This window comes from Pongo pygmaeus, chromosome Y (genome assembly GCF_028885625.2).
Source record: "Pongo pygmaeus isolate AG05252 chromosome Y, NHGRI_mPonPyg2-v2.0_pri, whole genome shotgun sequence".
NCBI lineage: Eukaryota > Metazoa > Chordata > Mammalia > Primates > Hominidae > Pongo > Pongo pygmaeus.
The window spans coordinates 3,319,019-3,343,462 of record NC_072397.2 but is presented as its reverse complement, the minus strand read 5'-3'; the positions used below and the strand labels follow the sequence as shown (position 1 = coordinate 3,343,462).

The following is a 24,444-nucleotide window of genomic DNA, read 5'->3' as shown; positions in this document are numbered from 1 at the left end:
CACTGGGTCTCCCTTACTCTCTGAGCTGCCTGTATGAGGAAGCTCATTGTGTCCCTGCTACAGTACTGCATGGAATAACAGATGTGGTCACCTACACATCATGCCTCAAGAGGACTTTTGGCTTATGATCTTGTTTCCTGCAGGACCCATGTCCCCTGCTTGCAGCCCTCCCCAGGCACTGAGATGGGCTATGCCATCTTGGATAGTCCTTGAGGTTACCCTCCCATTCAGAACATCATTTAAGCACCCCAACTGCCCAACAAGAAAGACACTCAGATCTCCTCCTGGACAATGCTCCAGGGACAGCTGATAAAATAATCAACTTTTGCTGCATACATTGAGGGATTCCCTCAAGATGGATCAGACATTTGTCATTATAAGTGTCACCTACCCCCTTTTGTCCATTTTAAATCAGTCTAAAGTCGTCTGGGTAGCTGAGATTACAGGTGTGTGGCACCATGTCTGGCTACCTCATCGTCCTGTCCCATACCATCTCATGTTTTGTAGAGACAGGGTCTTGCTATATTGCCCAGGCTGGTCTTGAACTCCTGGACTCAAGTGAGCCTCACGTCTCAGCCTTCAAAAGTGCTTGGATTATAGATGTTAGCCACTGCACCCGGCCTAATTTTGAATTATTTTCAAATTGCAAAATACAAACATAAAGACTCACCTGAATGAAAAGGAAACTGCTGTTTGGCTTCTCCTGTGTGAGCATCCCAAATTATTGTTGTCTGTGCTCCACAAACAAAGGAAAAGTTAGTAATTACTCCTGCAAAGCTTACTCTAGTAACATGTATCGTACAAGAAAAGACAGTGAGCCTCTCTCCTTATAAACCAGCACTGTCCAATATAGATAGAAAGCAAGCCTCATGGGTTAATTTTAATTCTCTAGGACCCACATTAAAAGTTAAAAAAAAAAAAATGGTAAAATTCATTAACAGTCTTTTATTTCACTCCCATATACCCAAAATAATACCATCTCAACATGTAATCAGTGTCAAAATCTTACTGCACTATCTGCATTCTTTTTCTTCCATCCTAACTCTTTGAAGTACACCATATTTCACACTTAACAATCTGGACTGCCACATTTTATAAGCCCATCAGCCACAGATGCTGGTGTCTGTTTTAAGGTCAGGGCAAGCCTAACCAATACTTGCAAAAATACCAAAATTGGTGGAGATTCTTCCTCATCCCCAAGTGCGGAAAACTGTTGAAAAAACCTAGAACAAAGCATCTCTAAAGACCTTTTGGCACTTTTCCAAGTGCAGGGCTGCACAAAAGGTCATTTCTAAAAATGCCCCTGCCTGTGATTCCATGAACTGGGGGCACTAGAAATGGGGACAGAGCCACTGGCTTGCACTGGGGCCGGGCATCAATGTACAGGTCTGTCAAGAAGGAGAAAAGGTGATTTCCACCTCAAAAAATGAAGTAGATCACGAATTCTTATGGACTTATACTGATGCTGGGAATATTATTTAGAGAAGCAGTTCAATGAATAGCATTAGAATGTTGTCTTCATCAGCTGGAATTTTCAACTTAATTATAAACTTTACATTTCTCTCTCAGTCAAGATTTTGCTTTAAGACTGAGTCCTATTTTATGCTGACCGTGGGCATTTTTAAAGGAAACTGAGAAGTGTCTTTGAAACTTTCTTATCTTGGGTTTTGGGTCAGCCCTCAACCAATTAGCATTTCTTTATTTGTTGGCATATAACTTAATCTAGCCATGTCAAAGCAAATCTAACACTGACTGCAGAGAATATATAAACTCATCATACTTGTGCCTGTCTCCTATCTGGGCAGTACTGGATGAGTTAACGAGAGAAAGAGACAGAGACAGAGAGAGAGAGAGAGAAAGACCTTAAGAATGAATGATTTATTAACCTAGTTATATCTTAGTGCAGGGGTCTGCAAGCTTTTTCTGTCAAAGGCCAGGTAGTAGGAATTTCAGGCTTTGAGGGCCATCTGGTCTCCCTTATAACTGCTCATCTCTGCTGTTGTAGCATGAAAGCAACCACGGACAAGTGTCAACAAAGGAGTGTGACTGTGTACCAATAAAACTTTACTTAACAAAACAGATGAGAGGCCAGACTTGACTTGTGTGGGCCACAGTTTGACAAATGCAATTATGACTTCTCCAAGAGTGGGATAATGTTTAGAGGTCAAGACTATCATTTTATAATAACTTCGAAAAGAAAGCTGTTACTTAAAGTTTTCAAGTTATCCTGAAATCATCACAAAATGCAAAGTCTCGTGGAAGCCTGAGCATTGTCCAGTTGTAGAAACACAAATTGATGTAAAAACAAACATTGTTTTATTTTCTCTCAATTCTAGATAATGATTCTTTTCCGAAGCCATGGCTTGGAATTCTTGCTAAGTCTTGGGAATGCACAACTGTTCCAGGAAGGTTGTTTGGGGTCATGATTACAGCTAGCCCTGCCACTGGACACAGGAGCAAAGTAAAATCCACAGAAGCCAAGATTTCTGGATAACTCAGATTCAGGGCTGTGACGAAGTCTGCATCCCCTTCCTCTTCACCCTGGGTTCCCACCTACTGATGGCTTTTAGATGCACCTGGAGTTAATGCCACTGTGGCTCCCTGTAGACCTGACCAGGGGCACAGCAAGTCAATTCTAAACTGGCTTTGTAGGCCATCTGGGGATTGTGCCTTTGTGCCCAGGTTGCTAGATTCCTGCTCCAAGAAATCTACTGTCTACTTTGGGAAGCAGCAGTTGATCAAATGAGGATACCTGAACCCTGAGAAACAAACACAGCCTGTGCTACTCAAGTTCCTCAGTGGGTGAAAGTTCAGGCAGTACAGGCCTCACATCACATGGCTCCTTCCAGCAACTGACAAATGCAATGTGGAGATTTTCCTCTCTCTATCACTGTACCACGTAGCTCAAATAAAGGGAAGTTTTGCACAGAGGTCTGCAGAACAGCAGAATATATTAAGAGATGATATGCTACATCTCTTAATATATGAAAGATCAAAACCGCAAAAATAAAGCCTAAACAAATCCTTTTCATTTCTTAAAGGGAAGCACAAAGCCTAAGAGTTCCAAGAAGCCAAGATTTTGAGATTCAAAAAAATCAGTGGCCATAATGGCTCACACCTGTAATCCCAGAACTTTGGGAGATTGACGCAGAAGAGTCACTTGAGCCTAGGAATTCACGACCAGCCTGGCCAATATGGCAAAACCCTGTCTCTACTGAAAATAGAGAAAAAATTTGCTGAGCATGGTGGTGGGTGCCTGTAATCCCAGCTACTCAGGAGGCTGCAGCAGGAGGATTACTTGAACCCTGCTGAGGCGGAGGCTGCAGTGAGCTGAGATGGTGCCACTGCACTCCAGTCTGGGCGACAGAGTGACTGTGTTCCCCCACTCCCCACCCCTGTAAAAAAGAAAAAGAAAAACAAGTAAATAAGCACCCATAGATAAAGGGGCATATTTTAAGCTAATACTCACTTTGTCTACACCAGCGCTCAAAATGTAATTACCCTTTTTGTTCCATTTCAGGGCGAAGATGGGGCCTTTATGTTGGCCTAAGGTGCTGGCCAGGTTACCTGTTAGTAAAAACAAATATGTTGATTTTGTTGTCGTGGTCTATTCAATCAAGGATTATGTACGGCAGCTCCTCTTACCTGACCCCTGCACAAGGGGTGCAGGACTTACCATTTTCTGTCCATATTCTTGCAAAACCATCATATGAACCCGTAGCCAATAGTGTTCCATCACTCTGAGGGCCAGAAAGAGACACAAACCCACAAAAACAGCTTAGGAGTGGGAGCACCGAAGAAGCTCAGAGAGCCTCTCTCAGGATCCCAAGTCCAGAAAGTTCTTCAGGCAATAGTTGGTGCCATGCAATGTTAGCACACCCCGCTCTTAAATCAAATATGTGGCATGAAGACCAAGGAGACAAGGGAGCAATGAAAACACAATGGAACCATTCACCACTTTGTGTTCTCTAATGAATAACAGAACTAAAAACACCATGATGAAAGTTATCATGACACTTTGCAGAAAATAAAAAGCAGTGGAACTGTGGCATCCCATGTGTCAATGCACATAACACTTGTTCCTGAAATCCCAAGGTGAACAGTCACCTTTCCTAGGCTGTACCTTATGTCTCCCCAGGAGAACTACCTTGTATCTCCCAGCCTATTTCCCCACCATGAGACCACCAGCTCATTTTGCTAAAACATGTTCACGATGCAAAGATATGGCTACCAAACAAGCAGCTCACTGTCTGCCTGACATGGCCTTATTAAGAGCTCTTAGAAGCCAAGACCACCTCTATGGCTAGCCCCCCAGGTTGGCCCTGAGTACATGGGACCACCTGCCTCCTATGTCTGCACACATTCCATCACTGCAGCCCATGCCTGGCTGACAGATTTTACCAATTTCAAAGTGCCCAGGGGGTGGAAGATGCTTACGTTCCAGTCCAGTGAGGTGACATCTTTATTACTTGGGATGTCATGCCCCCCTTCTCGTATACAGTGTCTCAACACGAGCTGGGTGGAGCCCCCATTGCTATTCTCATTCAGGTTCCATATCCTTGCAGTTGAGTCTCCAGACCTGCAGAATAAAAACACAGAAGCCTCTGGTATTTGGTTCAAATGGGATGAGAAGCTCACCACAGCTTGCTCTCTGGCCAGGTGACATCATCGGTGTCTGCTCTTCTGTCTTTTTCACACCAGTGGATCCCTGTTTCCCTCCTTGTCATCTTTGCATTTGGTAAATTTAACTGCCTTGTATTGCTCCTCACTCCATGGAGAAAATGACTTGGAACTAAGGCTTCTTCACAGTACATGACATATACAGAAGTGGCTCAAAGAGCCGCCCATTCCTGGGTCTGCCCACACTGGGGTAAGAGGGGGAGTGCATGTTCCTTAAGGCAGAACTCCAGGGAAGGGTAAGCAGCTTGCGTCTCCCTGACCCTGGAGTGCCCCCATCCTGACTTCCTTACCCGGAGGCTAGCAAATCACTGACAGGGTTCCAGGCACAAATGAACACCTCGGACTCATGGCCCCGAAGGACTGTGGCTTTGTTGGGTGCAATCTCAACATCCCCATGTATTTCCATTGGCTTTGAGTGATTATCTGTCATAGGAAACACAAAGAGACATGTGGCTTACCAATACAAGAGGAATGCATTTAAAGGGCACTTTTGTTTCCAGAAACACCTTGTTTTTACATACTAAGTAACACTACCTCTAATGAGTCTAACTAAATTGTGGCTTTTGTGCAGTTTAGCAAACATATCAGGTTTCTTTATAATTTCACAGTCTATAAACCTCACTGAGAAATAAAAACAGAGAATCCGACCTGGTGTGGGTAGCTCACGCCTATAATCCCAATGCTTTGGGAGGTCGACAGTAAACTGCTTGAGGCCAGGAGTTCAACACCAACCCAGGCAATTTTGCGGGACCCCATTTCTACAAAAAAATTGCAAGATTACCCAGGCACAGTGGCATATGCCTGTAGCCCCAGCTACTCAGGAGGCTGACACGGGAGGACTGATTGAGCCCAGGAGGGAGACGCTACAGTGAGGTATAATTATGCCACTGAACCCAGCCTAGGGGACGGAGCAAGACCCTGTCTCTAAACCGTCTCTCCAAAACAATTATTTACTCTTTGTGAGTGAGGCCAGCAAATTATAGCTCATGGACAAAATCTAGCCACCAGCTGCTTCTGCATAAATAAAGTGTGGCTGGCAGATAGTCACTCCGCATGTTTTGAAATCGCCTGTGGCTACTGTTATGGGTTAAATTGTGTCTCCGTAAAATTTGTATCTTGAAGCCCCAATTTCTAGGACCTCAGAATAAAGCTATATTTGGAGATAGGGCCTTCAGAAAGATTAAGTAGGGTAAAATGAGTTCACTACAGTCAACCCTAATCCAATGCAACTACTATTCTCATGAAAAGAGGGGATTAGGATTCAGACACCCACAGAGGTACGACCACATGCAGACACGGGGAGAAGATGGCATCCACAAGCCAAGGAGAGAGGCCCAAGAAAGGAACCATCCCTGCCCTCACCTTGATCTCAGACCTCCAGCTTCCAGAATCATGAGAGCAAATTCTTAAACTGCTTGGTCTGTGGCCTTTTGTTAAGGCAGCCTGAGATGACTCTCATAGCTGCTTTTGTACTATGACAGACTTCAGCAGCTGTGACAGGCTGCATGACTCTCAAAGCCTGAGACATTTACTGTCTGTTCCTGTATAGAAAGTTTGCTACCCTCAGTTTATGCTCATGAGAAAGCAGCAATATAGCCTGATGATCAAAGAATTAGCAATGGTTAACAGCTTCACGATATGGTGAGGAATTAAGCACGTTTCGTTATGTCTTTCATCAAGGCATTTTGACTGAAAACTTGGGAAAGAGAAGCAATGTGATCTTAGGTTGGTTACCTGCCACTGAGGAAGGAGTATTTTCTACATTGAAAAAATAAAAAAATCTCTTGCCATTCTGCTTGGCTCTTTCAAGAACCCTAATAAAAAGTTATGTAACAGTGAAACTCTTCAATGTTGGTGACTCTTTCATTCTCTGAAGGTGTCATCTGGCAGGAAGAGAGGAAAAATGTCTTTCCCCATATAACAGAGTTGTTCATGGCGATGGCAAGAGGGCAACTGGTGTACTCGATAGCTATGCAGTGGTTGGGGTCCTGGTAACTTAGAGGAGGCACAGCTGTCAGAGGCTACACTCTTATCAAAATGCAGCCTTCAAAAACTCCTGCCTCAATAGGCCAGGCTGTGGCTCACACACAGGGTGCAAGGTCTCATAAGGTGGTCATGGTGGCTGTTCTAGAATTTCTGCCAGGGTGGACTAGTTAAGATGGCCACATGCACAGGGGAGACAAAGCCAGGCACTCAGGGGTAGCGCTTAGTGCATTGACACAGTGTAGACAGACGGTTGCAGGTAGAAGCAATGAGCACCCATCCAATGCCTATAGTTGGAAGTTGGCCTCTGTGGGAGGTATAGACCAGGTAAGCAGCCCATCTGGAGCAGTCGTCAGTGGGACGGCTGATGTTCTGGGCAGGGCACATGTATGTCTCAGCACAATGGATTCCAAGCATGGATCCCAGGAACAGGATCTCCTTTCTCAGCCCTACTTTTTTTTTGTTTTTTGATTTTTTTTTTTTTTTTTGAGATGGAGTTTCGATCTTGTTGCCCAAGCTGGAGTGCAATGGCACGATCTCGGCTCATTGCAACCTTCACCTCCCAGGTTCAAGCGATTCTCCTACCTCAGCCTCCCGAGTACCTGGGATTATAGGCATGCAACACCACACCCAGCTCGTTTTTGTATTTTTAGTAGAGACAGGGTTTCTCCATGTTGGTCAGGCTGGCCTCGACCTCCCGACCTCAGGTGATCTGCCCGCCTCAGCCTCCCAAAGTTCTGGGATTACAGGCATGAGCCACTGTGCCTGGCCTGCTCTAGTTTTAAATAGCTTTTCTGGTGTGTGAGTTAGTTGGTAGAAGGTGCACTAGGTCTGAGCAATTTTTATGCTATGACTATTCAGCTGCTAAAAAATAAATTAAAAAATCCAATACCTGTCTTTATAAGACACCAAGCATCTCTGAGGGGCTGCTGATAAGAAGGCTGAGTGGACACTGGTGTGTACAGTGGCCAAGAATGCTGAACTGAATGCTGCCTTTCTTTGATCTTATGCACAGTGGGTTCTACAGAGGCTCATGAATCACACCTCCTCTTCTACAGGAATCAGACAAATATCATCTAATACCCATGTGTACAAAGGTGGCTGAGGATAACAAGTACCAGCTGGAAGTTTCCTGTGTTTTTGATAAGACAAGACATTTCATTAGATTGTACCTTTCTGTGGCACCATTTGTACATGTAGGAAGTTCCCACTGGTAAATACCATCATTCCTTCCAAATGTCCCCTGCCTTCAAACACCAAGTCCATGGGCTCAAGTGTTGTTTTCTTATTGGAGCCACTTTCCTATCTTTTGAAAGCTTTCTTTTTAGAGACAGGGTCTGTGCTGTGTCCCCCAGGCTACACTGCAGTGTCTTGCCTTGATGGCTCACTCCAGCCTCAACCTCCCCAGCTTGAGCAAACCTCCTGCTTCAGCCTCCTGAGGAGCTGGGACTACAGACACATGCTGCTACCCGCAGGTAATTTTTAAAATTTTTTGTGGAGATGGGGCCTTCCTATGTTGTCTTGAACTTCTAGGCTCAAGCGATTCTCCCACCTGAGCCTCCCAAAGCAGTGTGATTACAGACATGAGCCACAGCTCCTGTTCCTTATCAGAATTCTTAGTCCAAGCAGAACCACCAGGACTTCAAACTGAAGGAGCCCAACCTGGGAGTGCCACAGGGTAACAGTTTTGGGCTCCTGGGTAGGTTCATTTATGATGAAGACAATCTTAAATGCCATGGTCAGGAAAACCAGCCTGGAAAGTGGCTACTTTTCTCACAAGTAGCAGGAAAAAAACAGTTCTTTTTACTTTTAATTTTTTGAGACAGGGTCTTGCTCTGTTGCACAGGCTGGAGTGCAGTGGTGCTATCTCAGTTCACTGTAGCCTTCACCTCCTGAGCTTAAGAATAGAAATTACTTTCTGTGATGTAAGACTGTTGTATTTGTTCATTCTCACACTGCTAATAGAGACATAGCCAAGACTGGGTAATTTATAAAGGAAACAGGTTTAATGGACTCATGGTTCCACATGGCTGGGGAGTCCTCACAGTCATGGCAGAAGGCAAAGGAAGAGCAAAGATATGCCTTACATGGTGGCAGGCAAGACAGCTTGTGCAGAGGAACTCCTGTTTATAAAACATCAGATCTCATGAGACTTATTCACTACTACAACAATAGTAGGGGGAAACTGCCGCCCCATGATTCAATTATTTACACCTGGTCCTGCCCTTGACACATGGGAACTAGAGATTTGGGTGGGGATGCAGCCAATTCAATGTGAGATTTGGGTTGGGATGCAGTCAAACAACCATATCCACTGTGAAAACAACTACAGCCATTTTCTCAATTTTGAAAATCTGAGGGTTGTGCCCCATGTCACTGCATAGTTAATAAATGACCTGTAGGTACAAGCTGGGTATTCTCTTACTCTCCTTTTCCTGCCCCACAATCATGGACTTTATAAATAAAATGCCAAAAGATCTTTTCATTTACCCAAAGCAGACAACCTTTATGTCACACTATTTTAATAGAAGAGACATTAATAGTCTAGGAGAGCTTTCATTAAATGCTAGATCTGATTCTCCAGCCAGAGAGGCACTTTAAGAATTTGTTCACTGGTGCATACATGTGTACACACACTCTCCCACCCACTAGTGCACCATGCACGGAACATATGCATGCTCTGAACTTAGATACATGCTGAAGTGGTTTCTCTATGGGTTTATAGAGCAGTAGTATGTCCAAGTGGGGCAGGTTCTCTGGGTAGAAATTCAGACTCACTGACTTGCCATGTACTCGCTGGCAATCACCTAACAGGGAATGATGTTCTGGGATTTTGCAAAGACCAAATAAGCTGATGCTCAGTTTTTGGGGCCCAGTGCCCTCGGCAGGAACCATGAGCTCAATGATTATACCACAATTTGGACAAAAACACTCAACATGGAGGGCTGGAGGCTGAGACTAAATGTGTCCACGAATTAAACACTTTTGTTTATGATAGGCCATAATCATGTGTTATAGGAGAGTTCTCAGATTGGCAGTGCACACAATTTCCTGAAGTTGAAGATGAGAATAAAGAAGGTCTGGTTGAAGGGTTGTGATGGAAAACTGCAACGGAAAGCTATTCTGGGTAGACCAAAAGCAAACAATAAAGAGCAGCTACTAAGACATTTATTTCAGGTAGGTTTTTAAGAAGACATTTGGATTGACCCAGATTTAAAAGAAAACAATGAACCCAGAGAGGCCCACCAAACTTCCAGAGCCTGCGCACTCACTGATTGCATGCGCTCCATTCTCTTCCCCATTCACGGTGGCCTCTTGGTTCTTTGGAGGATTTGGCTGGGAAACAGCAGCTGGGGTCATGCTTGCCGCCTTTGCCATTGCTGATGCCTCTGCGGCTGCTGCACTGGCTTGCTGCTGAGTGAGCTTCTCTCCAAATGCCTGCTGCCGCATCTGCACCACGTCAGGAATCACAGCATCTATCAGGGACAGGGACTCTATAGGGTGGCCGTTGAACACTGTGCCATCCTGGGGAAGCAAGCCAAGGGACAGCCATCAGCTCACAAGGGTGAGGGCTCTGGGAATGGTCTCTACTCTCTAGGCAGGAGAGGCACGGGGAAGTGGAGCATAAATAGCTGGCTCCCAGCAGCCAGGGGGCCATGGGGTAAGTAGCATAGACCCTGTTAGATGTGAGTTCTAAATTTCTTTTCAAAGAATGAATATGTCAGTATGTTCAATTTTTTACCTTCACTTTTAAACTTAACTTCCTCATAAAGCAACCTTGTTCAATTACCTGCTCCACCCTGACTCATTCCAATTACCTACTCCACGCTGACTCATTCCGATTACCTGCTCCACCCTGACTCATTCTGATTACCTACTCCACCCTGACTCATTCCGATTTTCTGCTCTACCATAACCATTTTTCATGCCAAACCACTCACCCTGTCACTCTCTTGAAATTAGCCAGTCGGAATTAGTTTAGCCTGTGTGGTCTAACCCTAGCCAATTGCGGAACGACACACAGGAGGGGCCACGTGCGTCAGGGATAAGAACCCCTTCCCCTCCCTTGTCCAAGTGTGCACTCACCATTGCTCCATCTGTAAGGGCGCACCCTTCTATAGAAGTAAGTTGCCTTGCTGAGAATTAAAAAGAATATTTTATATTCAAATGCTATTTCTTTTGCAGCACCAAATCTTTATATATAACAATTTGGGGGCTCGTCCAGGATTACATTTCCCCACTGGGGACTGTCTCTGGCTCTCTCTCGTGAGAAGGCATGCCCCACCCCTTGTGGTGGTCTCAGGGGTGAAAAATTCCTGTGCGAGGAATAACCTGAGCTCTCAGCAACATGGGGGGAAAAAAAAAAGAACTGGCCAGCAACCTAGCTTAAAGGATCCTCACATACTGTGGTGATGACTCTGTGCACAAACCAGGGAAAGAAAAACCAGGGGAGCTGGTAAAGTACTTCCTTGGTGGTCGGGATCATGATAAGAAAGCCGCAGGTGGTTAAGTGAAGTACTCCTTGGTTGGGGGCAGCTTAGAGGTTAAAAAGAGGTGAGACATCCCCACTATGGGGAACTGAACCTCACACAAACCTCCAGTAGTAGAAAAGGCAAGAAATTTCCAGTGGGGAAATTGAACCTCAGCCCAAAACACAAGAAATTTCCAGTGGGGAAATTAAGCCTCAACCCAAAAGGCAAGAAATTTCCACTAGTGAAAATTGAGCCTCACCCCAAAAGGTAAGAATTTTCCAGTAATGGACATTGAACCTTGAACCTGACCCCAAAACCATCAAGATGGGAAATACCCCAAGCAAGATAGGGAGCAAGGAGAATAAAGACAGTAACAAAGATATCCCCTGATAGCTTCCTAGGTCTCATGCTAAAACACTGGAAGGATAATGAGAGGACTAAACATAGGAAAAAGCAACAAATGATAAAATAATGCTGTTTTATTTAGACTCAGGGACCCATCCTCAAACCCTCAATTTTCTGGCAAAAGTTTGGGTCAAATGAGGATGTAACGTGTCAGCTTGTAATCTGATACATTAATGCGAAAAGTCCAGTGTCTCAAGAAGTAGGCTATGCCCTTTATTGGAGGCAAGGACTTGCTCTCCTTTTCCCCTTAATAACAAGTGGGGAAGAACCTAATCTGGCACCTCAAAATGAAAAGTCAGAGGAGCCAGCTCTCATGCCTAAAGATTCCAGCACGTGGGATCCCCTAGTCTATGTCCCCCCATTCAGCGTCCCCAGTCTTTCCCCTCAGACAGCCACTGCCACCTCAGATCCCATTCCAAATTCCCCCTCTACTCACATTAGCCCTCCTCCTCATAACCCTGACTGACTCTTGGGAATTACCATTCCACCAGCCTGTTCTCTCCCAACCTAAATACCCCTCTCTAAAATGACCCCAGCATGAGGTAGAACAATGTAAAAAAGATATTCAGAATTTTCCATTTCCCTCTGTACCTAAGAGGTCAGCTTGGACCCTCTTCCCTTTGAAAGAGGTACCACAAGGTAGCGGGGGGCAGGAGGGCGGGCACTGGCTTTGTAAATGCTTCCCTAACCAATTCATAAGTCTGGAATTTTAAAAAGGAGCTTCAACTGCTACTAGATGACCCTTACGGAGTAGCAGACCAAATTGAACAAGTCTTAGAACCTCAGTTATACACTTGGGTCATGTTAATATCCATCTTGGGTATTCTCCTTTCAGGGGAAGAAAGAGTAGCTCCACTTCCGCCGGTCCCTCCCCTAGGGGAAGGAGAAGGAGAGGGGAGAACAGCAGTATAAGCAGCTGGTAGAGGAAGCAAAAGAACAGCTGAGAGAGAGAGAGAGAGAAAGAAGAGAGGAAGAGACAGAGACACAAAGAAGGAGTCAAACAGAAAGAGAGAGAAAGAGAGACAGAAAGTCAAAGAGAAAGAAAAAGAGAGCAATAGAAGTAGTAAAGAGAAAACAGTGTACCCTATGCCTTTAAAAGTCAGGGTAAATTTAAAACCTGTAATTGATCATAATGAAGGTCTTCTCCATGACCCTGTAACACTCCAACATGACCTTGTTGCCAGTATAAACAAGGGCATAGCCCTAAAGCACTGAGGCCACTGACAACCTGTAGCCTTCCTAATCAAAAATCCTTAACCCAGTAACCCCAGAATGGCCCTGTAGCGGCAAGTACTTTGCTAACAGAAAAAAGTAGAAAAATGCTTTTAGAGGAAACCTCATTGTAAGCACACCTCACCAGTTCAGAACTACCTTAAGTCAAAAAAAAAAAAAAAAGAAGAGCAAAAATGTAGCTTACTAACTCAAAAATCTGGAAGTATGGGGCTATTCTGTTAGAAAAAGATCATTTAACATTAACCACTGATAATTCCCTTGTCCCAGCAGGTTTCCTAACAGGTTATCTAAATTTTAATTAATTACCATAGAAAGGTCCAACCAGACCTAGGTGGAATTCCTTTCAGGTCAGGACAGTAAATGGTTCCTCCGGGGTGATAGAGGGAAAAAGACACAATGGGTATTCAGTAAGTGATAAGGAAACTCTTGTAAAAGCAGAATTAGGAAAATTGCCTAATAATTGGTCTCCTCAAACATGTGATCTGTTTGCACTCAGGCAAGCCTTAAAGTACTTACAGAACAAAGAAGGAACCATCTATACCAATTCTAAGTTAATTTGGACTAAACAATCTCATTAATAGCAAAGGAGAATTGAAATTGCAAACTAAAAGGTTTTCAACAAAAGTAAAGTTTGCTAAAAGTGTACAATGTAACATGTATTATCCTAACTTCTAATCTTGTGGCCTTAGGCAGGCTATACCACAGATAAGAAGCAAGTTGCTTGGAAAAGAATGGTTATCAACTTTGAGAAAAAAATAAAGGTAGGGGGAGAATTTATATTAAAAAGAATGTTATATACTAAATTCTTGTCCTAAAATAAATTAACTAGTTATTTAAAGAAAGGGATGTATGCAACAAGTCAGAAAGCTGAGGCAGGTCAAAGAATTCTCTGTGAAAAGTCGTGGAAGAAAAAAGGTATAAAAGGGAAATTTATGCAAGAAATATTGTATAATTTAAAAGTAATTAGGCCTCCTAAATGTAAAACTATGGAAGAAACAGTTTATGTGCAACGTGTATAAGCAAAGTAAAATATACCTTTGGTAAAAGGATTATAAGGAGGCATAAGAATGTGGATTTTTACCTACATTAAAAGGTTAAAAATATATATATATTGTTTTAACAGTTTAAGCAAGTTTTGAAATGTTAATTGTAAAGGAAATTCTGTGTGTAAACATATTGGGTAAAGTTAAAGGGGTATCATCCAGTTTTTCTGTCAACTGGATGTTAAAATAAAAGCACAACAGGTTTTTCTTAAAGCATTAACCTGCTCTTTAACAAAAATTATGAAAGGTTAAAGTCTATGAAAATCTTACCTTATGGTCAGACATTAAAAATTGAATGAATATGCCTACAAGGTTTTATTAAAACTAAGTTTAACACTAATAACACACTAATATAAAGGTGAAATTTAGCTTATCTGGTATAAAAATCATACAGGAAGCACTGTCAAATATAAAATGGTGTTTGGTTTTCTTTGGTCTAAAAACTGATAAAAATAGGTGCTAAAGGAAATTTCTCAGTGAGAAGGCACCAAGGACTATAAAGCCCACTGCTGATGTCCCCACATTTAAAACAAAAGGTCAATTTCTTAGAAATTACATACTTAGTTTATCTTCCACTTTCCTTTCCCTGAAAACTAAAGTCTTTTAGTACAGATACCACCCCTAGAACTTCCGGTAAACCAGCACCAGCCTGAGGCTCACATTCTCACCAAAGGGTGGAAAGAAGGAAAACTCGAGCCAGCCTGGGAAGGAACCTACTTCATGCTAACTACCAAGATGGCTGTTCATACAGCGGAAGGCGGATGGACTCATCACACCTGAGTCAAGAAAGCGCCACCCCCTCCAGAGTTGTGGGCTATTGTTCCAGGGGAAAACCCTACCAAACTAAAGCTAAGAAAAATTTAACCCTTTCATCTATCCTATTTCTCTTTCTTCTTTCCTCGCTCTATTGTGGACCATTTAGTTATTAACATAATCAAGTCAATTTCACCTCAAACTATTGCATTTAATGCTTGCCTTGTTATACCCTTGCGGACTTGCCAAGTCAAAGACATCTCTCTACTTCAGAAAAGTACCTCTGTCCCTCCTGACTCTCCTCAGACTGAGCATTAGTGTATTGGGACCATTTAATCCAGAGAGATTTCAGTAAAGGCTCCAGTGTCAACCAGGAGTCTTGCTCCCCAGTGTAGAGCTTTTATGCCATAGTTGGTCCAATGATCTGTGGACCATTAAGAGCAAGAATGAACTGCCCCAACCAGTTTTTGTAATTTCCTAGAACCATACATTCATTTTACTAGAGGGACAGCCCTCCCTGCTGTCAGCTAAACCAGTGTAATTCTATACAGGTTATTATCTCAAACCCTCAAAGTTCTTCCCCATTCCTAAGCCCTATTCCCTTCTTATGGTATGGGGGCTGAGGTTTCAAGGACAAACCCTGTTAGATTCTTTGAAATTCATTTCTTTGATCCCTCACTGCCTGCAACTTCCTCTAAGCCTGCTTCCAAAACCTCTTACAATGGAACAATTGTTCCTCCTCCATCTAATGACAAGACCAAGATAGCTATCATAAAACTTTAAAGACTTAAAACAAACTTTGGCAATTAAGACAGATTGCCAAGATGCAAATGCTTGGGTGGAATGGATCAAATATTCTGTCCACACGTTAAACAAAAGCAAATGTTATGCTTGTGTGCACAGCAGGCGAGGGGCCCAGGTTGTCACCTTTCCACTAGGATGGTCCTTCAGTCGACCAGGCATGGTCTGTATAGTAGCTCTTTTCCAGGATTCTACAGGGGTAACATGTCACGCCAAGCTCAGTCTCTGCTATATCCTGAAGCCTGGCACCCTGCAGGTCAGCCCCCAAGAGCCATCCGGCCTCCGTTTCCCAACACTAAGTTCACTTCATGTCTCTCAAACAGGGAGAAAACTTAGTGTCCCTTGGAGACCTGAAGGGATGCAGTGAGCTTAAGAATTTTCAAGAGTTTACCAATCAGTCAGCCCTTGTTCATCCCCAAGTGGATGTATGGTGGTATTGTGGTGGACCTTTACTGGATACTCTGCTGAGTAACTGGAATGGCACTTGTGCTTTAGTCCAATTGGCTATCCCTTTCACCCTGGCATTTCATCTACCAGAGGAAGGAAAAAATAAGACACTGTACAATGAGAGAAGACCTTTATGGGTCTTTTGACTCTCACATCTTTTTAGATACAATTAGAGTCCCACAGGGAATACCAGTCAATTTAAAGCCCAAAATCAAATAGCTGCAGGATTCAAGTCAGTGTTTTGGTAGGTGACAATTAATAAAAATGTAGATTGGATAAACTACATCTACTACAGCCAACAGTGATTTGTTAACTATGCTAGAGATGCTGTTAAAGGAATAGCTGAGCAATTAGGGGATACATGCCAGATGGCTTCAGAAAATAGAATAGTCTTAGACATGATATTAGCAGAAAGATGAGGAGTTTGCTTCATGATTAATACTCAATGTTGCACCTTCATCCCAAACACCACTACCCCTGACAGAAGTATAACAAAGGCATTGCAAGGTGTGACTGCTCTATCCAATGAGTTAGCCAGCAACTCAGGAGTAAATGACCCATTTACAGGATGGCTAGAAAAGTGGTTTGGCAGAAAGGAATGACAGCCTCAATTCTTACTTCCCTCACAGCTGAAATGCATGTACTTATTCTTGTTGGGTGCTGTGTCATACCATGCATCTGTGGGTTGGTGCAGAGACTTACAGAAACAGCACTTACTTACTAAAACCTCCCTTAACTATCCTCCACCTTATCCAGAGAAGCTTCTTCTTTTGGAAAATTAAGCAAAACAACTAAGCCAAAACATGTTAAAAAAAAAAGTCTGAGAAGAAACAGCTGTAAGGAAATACAAGGGGAGGGGTTGTTAGACATGAGTTCTGAATTTCTTTTCAAAGAATCAACAAGTCAGCAGGTTCAATTCTTTACCTTCTACTTTTAAACTTAACTTCCTCATAAAGTAATCCTTTTCAATTACCTGCTCCACCCTGACTCATTCCGATTACCTGCTCCACCCTGACTCATTCCGATTACCTGGCCACCCTGACTCATTCCAATTACCTGCTCTGTCATAACCATTTTCCCAGCCAAACCACTCACCCCGTCATTCTCTTTCAACTAGCCAGTTGGAATTAGTTTAGCCTGTGCAGTCTAACCCTAGCCAACAGAGGAACAACACAGTAGGAGGGGCCACGTGAGTCAGGGATAAAAACCCCTTCCCCTTCCTTGTTGGGTGTGAACTCACCATTGCTTCATCTGTAATTTGGATGTAATTTGGTTGTAAGGGCACACCCTTCTATAGAAATAACTTGTCTTACTGAGAATTAAAAAGAAAATTTTATATTTGAGTGCTATTTCTTTTGCAGCACTGAAACTTTATACATAACAACCCAGAGCCCAGGAGCCTGGAGTGAATGATTCCATGGTGGGAAAGGGGCAGGGAACGTGGCAAACTGTTGTTAAGAACTACGTGTGACAACTGTTCGGAGTGTCAAACCCAGTTAGGGCATTCAGGACAAAAAGGCCATTTATTCTGGACAAACTGTGGTATCCCTGATGCAGTGATTCTCAATGGGGGATGACTATGCCTCCTTGGCGGTATTAGGCAATGTCTGGAGACACTTTTGGTTGTAACAACTAAGGAGGAGGAATGCTCCTGACATCTGGTGGGTGGAGCCTGGGGATGCTACTGAACACCCTATAGTGCCCAGGACAGCCCCATTACAGAGACTCAACCAGCCCCAAATACTGAGTGCTGGGGTGGAGAAGCCCTGTCCAGACGCTATCATGAGTGTGAAAACCCCTGCAAAGGTCCACCCATTATACGGGAGGGTAATGCTTCAGAAGCAGAGCCTAAATGAGATGCCCACACCAATCGGGCCAGGATTGGAAGTCCATCTGTTCATGAGATTTAATAAAATAGGCACTTGCTGCTACTTCAAATGACTCGTCGGGTTCAGGGTAAGACTAACTAGAGCCTTGACGTAATTAACAACATCATTTCGTTCTGATTCATGTTTTTAATTTTTTTTTTTTTTAACATTCTTTGATTCTCTGATTTCCATCTACCAGAAAAAACTTTCCACACACATTTAAAAATACAGGAGGAAGTTCCTTCCTTGTGAAGCATGCCAAATGTTAAAGTCACATGAAACTCAATATGCCTTGGGATAGTGTCTGGTGCATATGCAAAGATGTTTTTATACTTCCCGAACTTGAACAACCTCAGAAACGAGGAAGAATTGAAAGGCTCGTGTTTCAGCTGAAGAATAACTAAATGAAACATCACCCCAGAAGATTTCTGATTACAAGACACTATTTGAAATAAGGAAAGCAATACAACCTGTGTAAACAACTAGCTGCATCGCCTCCTCAGGCAATCTTGGCTCCTGATTCTGGCCATAGAGTGGTGGTGACTGGTTAAGACGCTTGCATACCCTGCTCCTCCTTCATATATGCACACCCAAATGAAGAAGCACATCTCAAAATGCAGTAACTGTCTAAGACGGTAAAAACACATCCTCTTTTAAACTCCAAGAGCACTCTGTCTCTCCCTCTCTTTCTTTAGAGACAGAGTCTTCCTCTGTCAACCAAACTGCTGTGCAGCGGCGTGATCACAGCTCACTGCAACCTCAAACTCCTGGACTGAAGCGATCCTCCCACCTTGGCCTCCTAAAATGTGGGGATTATAAATTTGAGTCACCTCCCCTGGCCTGACTCATTTTTTTAATGACTAGAAACCATTGAGACAAATGGGGTGGTGTTTTACTGGCCCTCAGTGTGCTGGCATCTGGAGTGCCAAGGAAAAGAAGCTATGAAGGCTTCTCAACAGGGGCGAGGCAGAAGGCAATGAGCAGAGGAAAATGGAGTCACAGCACACTGAGACCTGAGATCTTGCTGGCCTCAAGCACGTGTCCTCCTAGTGAGGCAGGAAAATAGGGTGTGCATGCAGAGAACATAAGGCTTATTTACACTTCAGCTGTGACAGGAAATTTCCTCTCCATTGGGCATATACCGAGTAAATCACTTTGTAACTTTACTTCATCATCTCCATTTACACATGGTGCACACCAATGGAATCCTCTAGTGGGTATTTAAACTCTCAAAAATTCTGTAATGGGGCCCTTGAGCCCCTGTGCTTTCAGGGCCTCTCCTAAACTGTGGAGTGTAATTTCATTTTCAATATATCCCTTCATTCTGTTACCGGGGGGATCCTTGCTCCCAGAGCTCCCAAGATGGTGGCGGCTGCTTCCAAAATGGTGGTGGGCCACTTCCAAGATGGTGGCAAGCCTCATGTTCTCTGACCTGGGGTTCTTGGCCTCATGGATTCCAATGAATAGAATCTTGGGCCATGCAGTGAGTGTTATAGCTTTATTAGAAATCGTGGGTCACAGAAGAGAACCGTGGAACCCAGTGACTAGTGTTCAGTTCGATTAGGACGAACCCAGGCACCTAGCCGTGCAGAACAATGGCAAGCCTTTAGCCTGACCAGGAGTAGCAATGGGTGCCTCACTGGATCAGAAGCACAGCAGACACCCTGCCAGATCTGGAGGGATGGAAGTCAACGGTGGGTCTGCAAAGGCAGCAAACAGCAGTGATGGACAGCAAGTGAAAGCTCAGCTCGAGCCAGAACAAACACGGACCAGAAGAGTGCACTTGTTAAGATTTAATAGAGTGAAACAGAGTGGAAAGAGAGCTCTCATACAAAGGGAGGGGACCCAAAGAGGGTAGCAGTTGCTGGCTCGAATGTCTGGGTTTATATCCCGATCACTATCCCTCCCTCTGTGCTCTCAGGTGATAGATGATTGACTATTTCTTTACCTCCTGTTTTAGCCTAATTAGCATTTTAGTGAGCTCTCTTTACTATCTGACTGGTAGGGTGTAAGCTAAGTTGCAAGCCCCTTAAAGGTGAATGCGGTCACCTTCCCAGCTAGGCTGAGGAATTCTTAGTCGCCCTAGGAAATCCAGCTAGTCCTGTCTCTCAAGTCCTTTCTTGCTTTGTTTGTGCATCTTGTCCAATTTTTTCTTCAATGTGCCAAGAACTTGGACACACTCCATCAATAATATATTTTGGTGAGCCAGCCAGGAGAAACTCTAGGAGAAGGTAGCCCCAAAGTTTGGGATTTATGTTTCTCCTTTTCCTTTCTGCTCCATACAGGAGAATCTTTCTCCATCTCTTTTCCCTTCCAACTCCGGACCCTTGGCAGCAGTGCTAAACACAGAAGCAACTGCAGGTTTCTGGCTTTGCCAGTGAAACTAACGGGTTTCCATGTGGAGAAGCCTGGCTGCCACTGCTGGTTTGCTTAAGAGACCAGGGTCTTTTCTGTTTTTTTTCCCCTCTCCTTTTCAGTCTTTCAGTGGCTGTTTCTTAGTAGCTCCTTGAAGATTGAGGGCGACTGGCTGAAGTCACCCCCTGCTACTACCTGAAGGCCTAGGAATGAATGGGAAGTTATAACTGCCCTGCCCAGAAGGGAGATGGACTTTTTAAAAAAACATATTTTCTGGGTGTGGTCCTGATCCCTACCTTTGGCATGGCTCAGAGAGAACTGGCACGTGTTTCTGGTGACTTAAACCTTCTTTTCTTAGGCTAAATTCTTTTCTTCCCCTATTAAACTGGCTAAGGGCAAAAGAAATCCACCCAATCTCCAGTTCCTATCATTAAACTTCATGGAATGGCAAGCATGGGAAAGTGTGCTAAATGCTAAAAGGTGGGGATTACACCTAGGTACCAAAGGAATGCTCATAGTAGGTTCTGGAGGGAAAGCAGGCAAAGTGGCACCCGTGCCCACCTAAGGTCAGAGACATCTGACACTCTAAGATTGGGCCCCACAGGAAGACACTTCAGGGGATCCTGCAGACCTTAACCTGCTCAAAGGGGACACTCTTGGCAGAGGTTCTGAGGTCTAGTCATAAGCCCTTCTTAGAATTTTCTCTCACAGTTGCAATGCTGCCTGTTTAGAAAACTGTTCAGAATCTGAAGTTTGGTGTCAAATAGGAAAGCGGGATGGCATATGTATCCAGGCTTTTGTGCTGCTGTTGTAAGCAGGGGGCCTGGTTAACACATGATGCCTCCTTTCATATTCTTTGGCCTCAGTGCTCTTCGGAATCTGGGAGGTTTGGACTTTAAAAATCAAACTGCCACAGAGACTGCTTTACCAGAAATTTTGATGCCTTCACTGGATTATCTATGTAAAAAGTAAAGTAGAGGCTCCTCTTCAAAGACTTTCCTCCCCATCTAATTAGGAATTAACAGTAACTTCTCTTAGAAGCAAAATTTATTCAAAGACCTGTGCTAACATTCTCATTATCTGCTAGCTGTAATAAAGAAAATAATGTACTTTATGTTCTTAGCTCCCAGAATTTAGCCTAAATATTTGCCCTGGCATGCTTATGCTGGTCCAAGCAAGCGTTAGGTTATAGCATGTTCCTCTTCCTTATTTAAAGGTGTTTTTACCTTTCTTATCATTCTACAAGTTACTTTCTGCTTCCTTTGTTCTCCTCTACGTTTGCCTCTATTAAAAAGTTCTGAGTTGCTAGTCAATAGGACAAATACAAAATGTGAGGTCCCATTCCAGCCAGTGGAAACCGGACATGGCAGTAGGGTGGACGCGTCAGGTTATAAATAACCCTGTTTCCTTTGTTCAGTGTACTCTCGTGGCAAAACTGCTGGCAAGTCTACCATTTCTGCAGAAAGTAAAAAAATGGCCTTGCTGAGGAAATTAAATTTATGTTTAAGTGCTGTTTCTTTATGGCACTGGGGAACAAGCATTACAAACATCTATTGGGGCAAAGTAACAAGAGCAAGCTTCTATTGCTGTCTCCTGGCCAAGGTTCTAAGGGATTGGATCATTGTTTATGTATTGTGTAACCATGTCTAGATGTGTTTATTTGTATGTACACTTATTGTAATACGTTGTGTCTACCAAACTGACTTATAAAAGAGCACTCATAAATTAAGTAAAAAGTCTAGGCAATTTTTAAGTTCATGTGACTTAACTGTAGCTTTACTAAACAAGCTAGCTTTACAGTTATTGGTGGAACAAAAAGAGAAATGCCTTCAGAATTGTCAGCATACATTTTGTCCAAATTTTATGTCTGTCTTTGCTACCTGTGACCTAGAAGATCCAAGCCCTCTCCCTGCTTCGAGGTGTCATCCTGCCTTTATGGACCAAACCCATGTTCATTTTACATATGTTGATTAATGTCTCACATCTCCCTTGTTAAACTAAAAATTAAGTACAGTGAATAGGATACTTGTTTTAGGTAAACTTTTAATGTAAATTAAAATCTTAAGTTATTTTTGGTGCTCCTTTAATATCTGAGTTATTTCCAATTAAGACAGGGTCGTAAAATAGGGAAACATGTTTTCTAAAATTGTGGAATTGTTATTATCTATAAATGCTTATAGGTGATAGTTCAGGATTTCTTGCTTTTTAGGGTTTCACTAAAGTTTTAGGTTACTAAGGATAAAAACTCTACGTAACACGTAATTCTGTATACAAAATGTGCCAGAAAGGGTTATGTTACTAGTGGAAAAAATAATAACTTTTGTCTAATTCAGAAGTTATCTAAAAGTTAAGTTCAAATTACAGATTTGAAAAGGTTAATTATGAAACAATGTAGGAAGTAATCATTAACTAAGGGATAAAAATATGGAAAAGGTTGCGTATTTTGGGTTTTTTTTGATATGGAATTTCGCTCTTGTTGCCCAGGCTGGTGTGCAATGGCGCAATCTTGGATCACTGTAACCTCTGCCTGCCAGGTTCAAGCAATTTTCCTGCCTCAGCTTCTTGAGTAGCTAGGATTACAAGTGCCTGCCACCCTGCCCAGATAATTTTTTGTATTTTTGGTAAAGACAGGGTTTCACCATGTTGGCCAGGCTGGTCTAGAACTCCTGACCTCAGGTGATCCACCTGCCTCAGCCTCCCCAAATGTTGGGATTACAGGCATGAGCCACCACACCCGGCTGGAAAAGGTTTAAATAATAAAATATTCTTTAAGACATTCTTAGAGACATTTGGCTAATTAATACTTTCATAATTAAAACTTTTAGTCTTGATTACTGGTCATGTACCTAAAGTGAATTTCTCAGTTGCACAGGAGGCATAATGATATTGGTGAACTTGAAGATATTAAATTGTGTGTCAGGAATAAAATATTCAATATGTGGGTTTTTTAAAAGCCTAGGTAACACTGTAGCCTCCAGGGTAAATTGAGTAGGAACATTTAGGTTTGGTTTGCTCTTTGTTTTTGCTTCTAGTTTTCACTCACTTGCTGTCTATTCTTCACAGGCTTTGCTTGAGTGTATGTGTATATGTACGTTGTGTGTATATATATATATATATATATATATATATCTATATCCATGATGTCTTTTAGTTCCTAGTGGAAAGCTTTTTTTTCGTTCTGTGAATATTTTGTTTCCTATGCATTTCTAACAAGCCATCATTTGATCCATTTACCTTGAATTTCCAAGCTACCTTTATTGGGGCTGCAGAAATTAATGGAGCACACCAGCTTTCGATTCTTAAACTAACTTTTTGGATTTTAGGCTTCCTGATACTTTAAGTGTGTTGAGACTATGCTCATCAATAGAATAGAAGTTATATTTCTCTCTCTCTCTCTGCCTAATTTCTCGAAAACTTTTTAAACTATTTGGGAATATTCTTTTTCTTTCTTTTTTTTTTTTTTTTTTTTTTTTGGAGACAGAGTCTCATGCTTTTTGCCCAGGCTGAGTGTAGTGGTGCAATCTCAACTCACTGCAACCTCTGCCTCCTGGGTTCAAGCAATTCTCCTGCCTCACTCAGCCTCCCAAGTAGCTGGGATTACAGGAACCCGCCACCACGTGCAGCTAATTTTTTATTTTTGGTAGAAATGAAGTTTCACCATGTTGGCCAGGCTGGTTTCGAACTCCAGACCTCAAGTGATCCACCTGCCTCCACCTCCCAAAGTGCTGGAATTATAGGCGTGAGCCACCACGCCGGCCTATGTGGAATATTCCAGATTCGTGGCATTGTATTTGTTTGCATACAGTCAAGCAGGGTCACTAGAGCTGACCAGAAACCTGCCATGCCGGCAAAAGGGTAAGAATTTCTTACCAATGAGTCTCTGGTCTCTTTCTCTCTGTGGTAACTGGTTAAATGAAAGGTAAAAGCCACTGTTTATCTCCTCTGGAAGTTTTAATTAATGCAAAAGAGTTTAACTGATTGGTTTAATAATAATAAAAAGCTTAAATCAAATATTTTGTCTGAAAAGTAAAAAGTGCAATGCCTTGGGCAAGGACTTCATGACTAAAATACCAAAAGAAATGGCAACAAAAGCCAAAATAGACAAATGGGATCTAATTAAACTACAGATCTTCTGCATAGCAAAAGAAACTACTATCAGAGTGTACAGGCAACCTACAGAATGGGAGAAAATTTTTACAATTTACCCATCTGACAAAGGGTTAACATCCAAAATCTACACAGAACTTAAACAAATTTACAAGAAAAAATAACAACCCCATCAAGAAGTGGGCAAATGATATGAACAGACACTTTTCAAAAGACATTTATGCAGCCAACAGACACAAGAAAAAATGCTTATCATCACTGATCATTAGAGAAATGCAAATCAAAACCACAATGAGA

At 42.8% G+C, this 24,444-nt stretch overlaps 1 protein-coding gene across 3 annotated transcripts in view; it reads right to left on the bottom strand.

Moving 5' to 3' along the window:
- The window catches only part of LOC129025670 (F-box-like/WD repeat-containing protein TBL1Y), a 186,914-nt gene that overhangs the window by 19,515 nt on the left and 142,955 nt on the right, over positions 1-24,444 (bottom strand). For 2 of the 3 annotated variants that reach the window (XM_054473325.2, XM_054473324.2), the window contains 6 exons: positions 9,936-10,188; positions 4,971-5,103; positions 4,438-4,579; positions 3,677-3,740; positions 3,470-3,567; positions 671-731 (listed from right to left, as the gene is read on the bottom strand). In XM_054473325.2, coding sequence (XP_054329300.1) covers positions 671-731; positions 3,470-3,567; positions 3,677-3,740; positions 4,438-4,579; positions 4,971-5,103; positions 9,936-10,188 — 751 coding nt within the window. Of the gene's footprint in view, positions 1-670; positions 732-3,469; positions 3,568-3,676; positions 3,741-4,437; positions 4,580-4,970; positions 5,104-9,935; positions 10,189-10,749; positions 10,826-24,444 lie in introns of those variants that run through there. The other variant, XM_054473326.2, reaches the window with a different exon arrangement.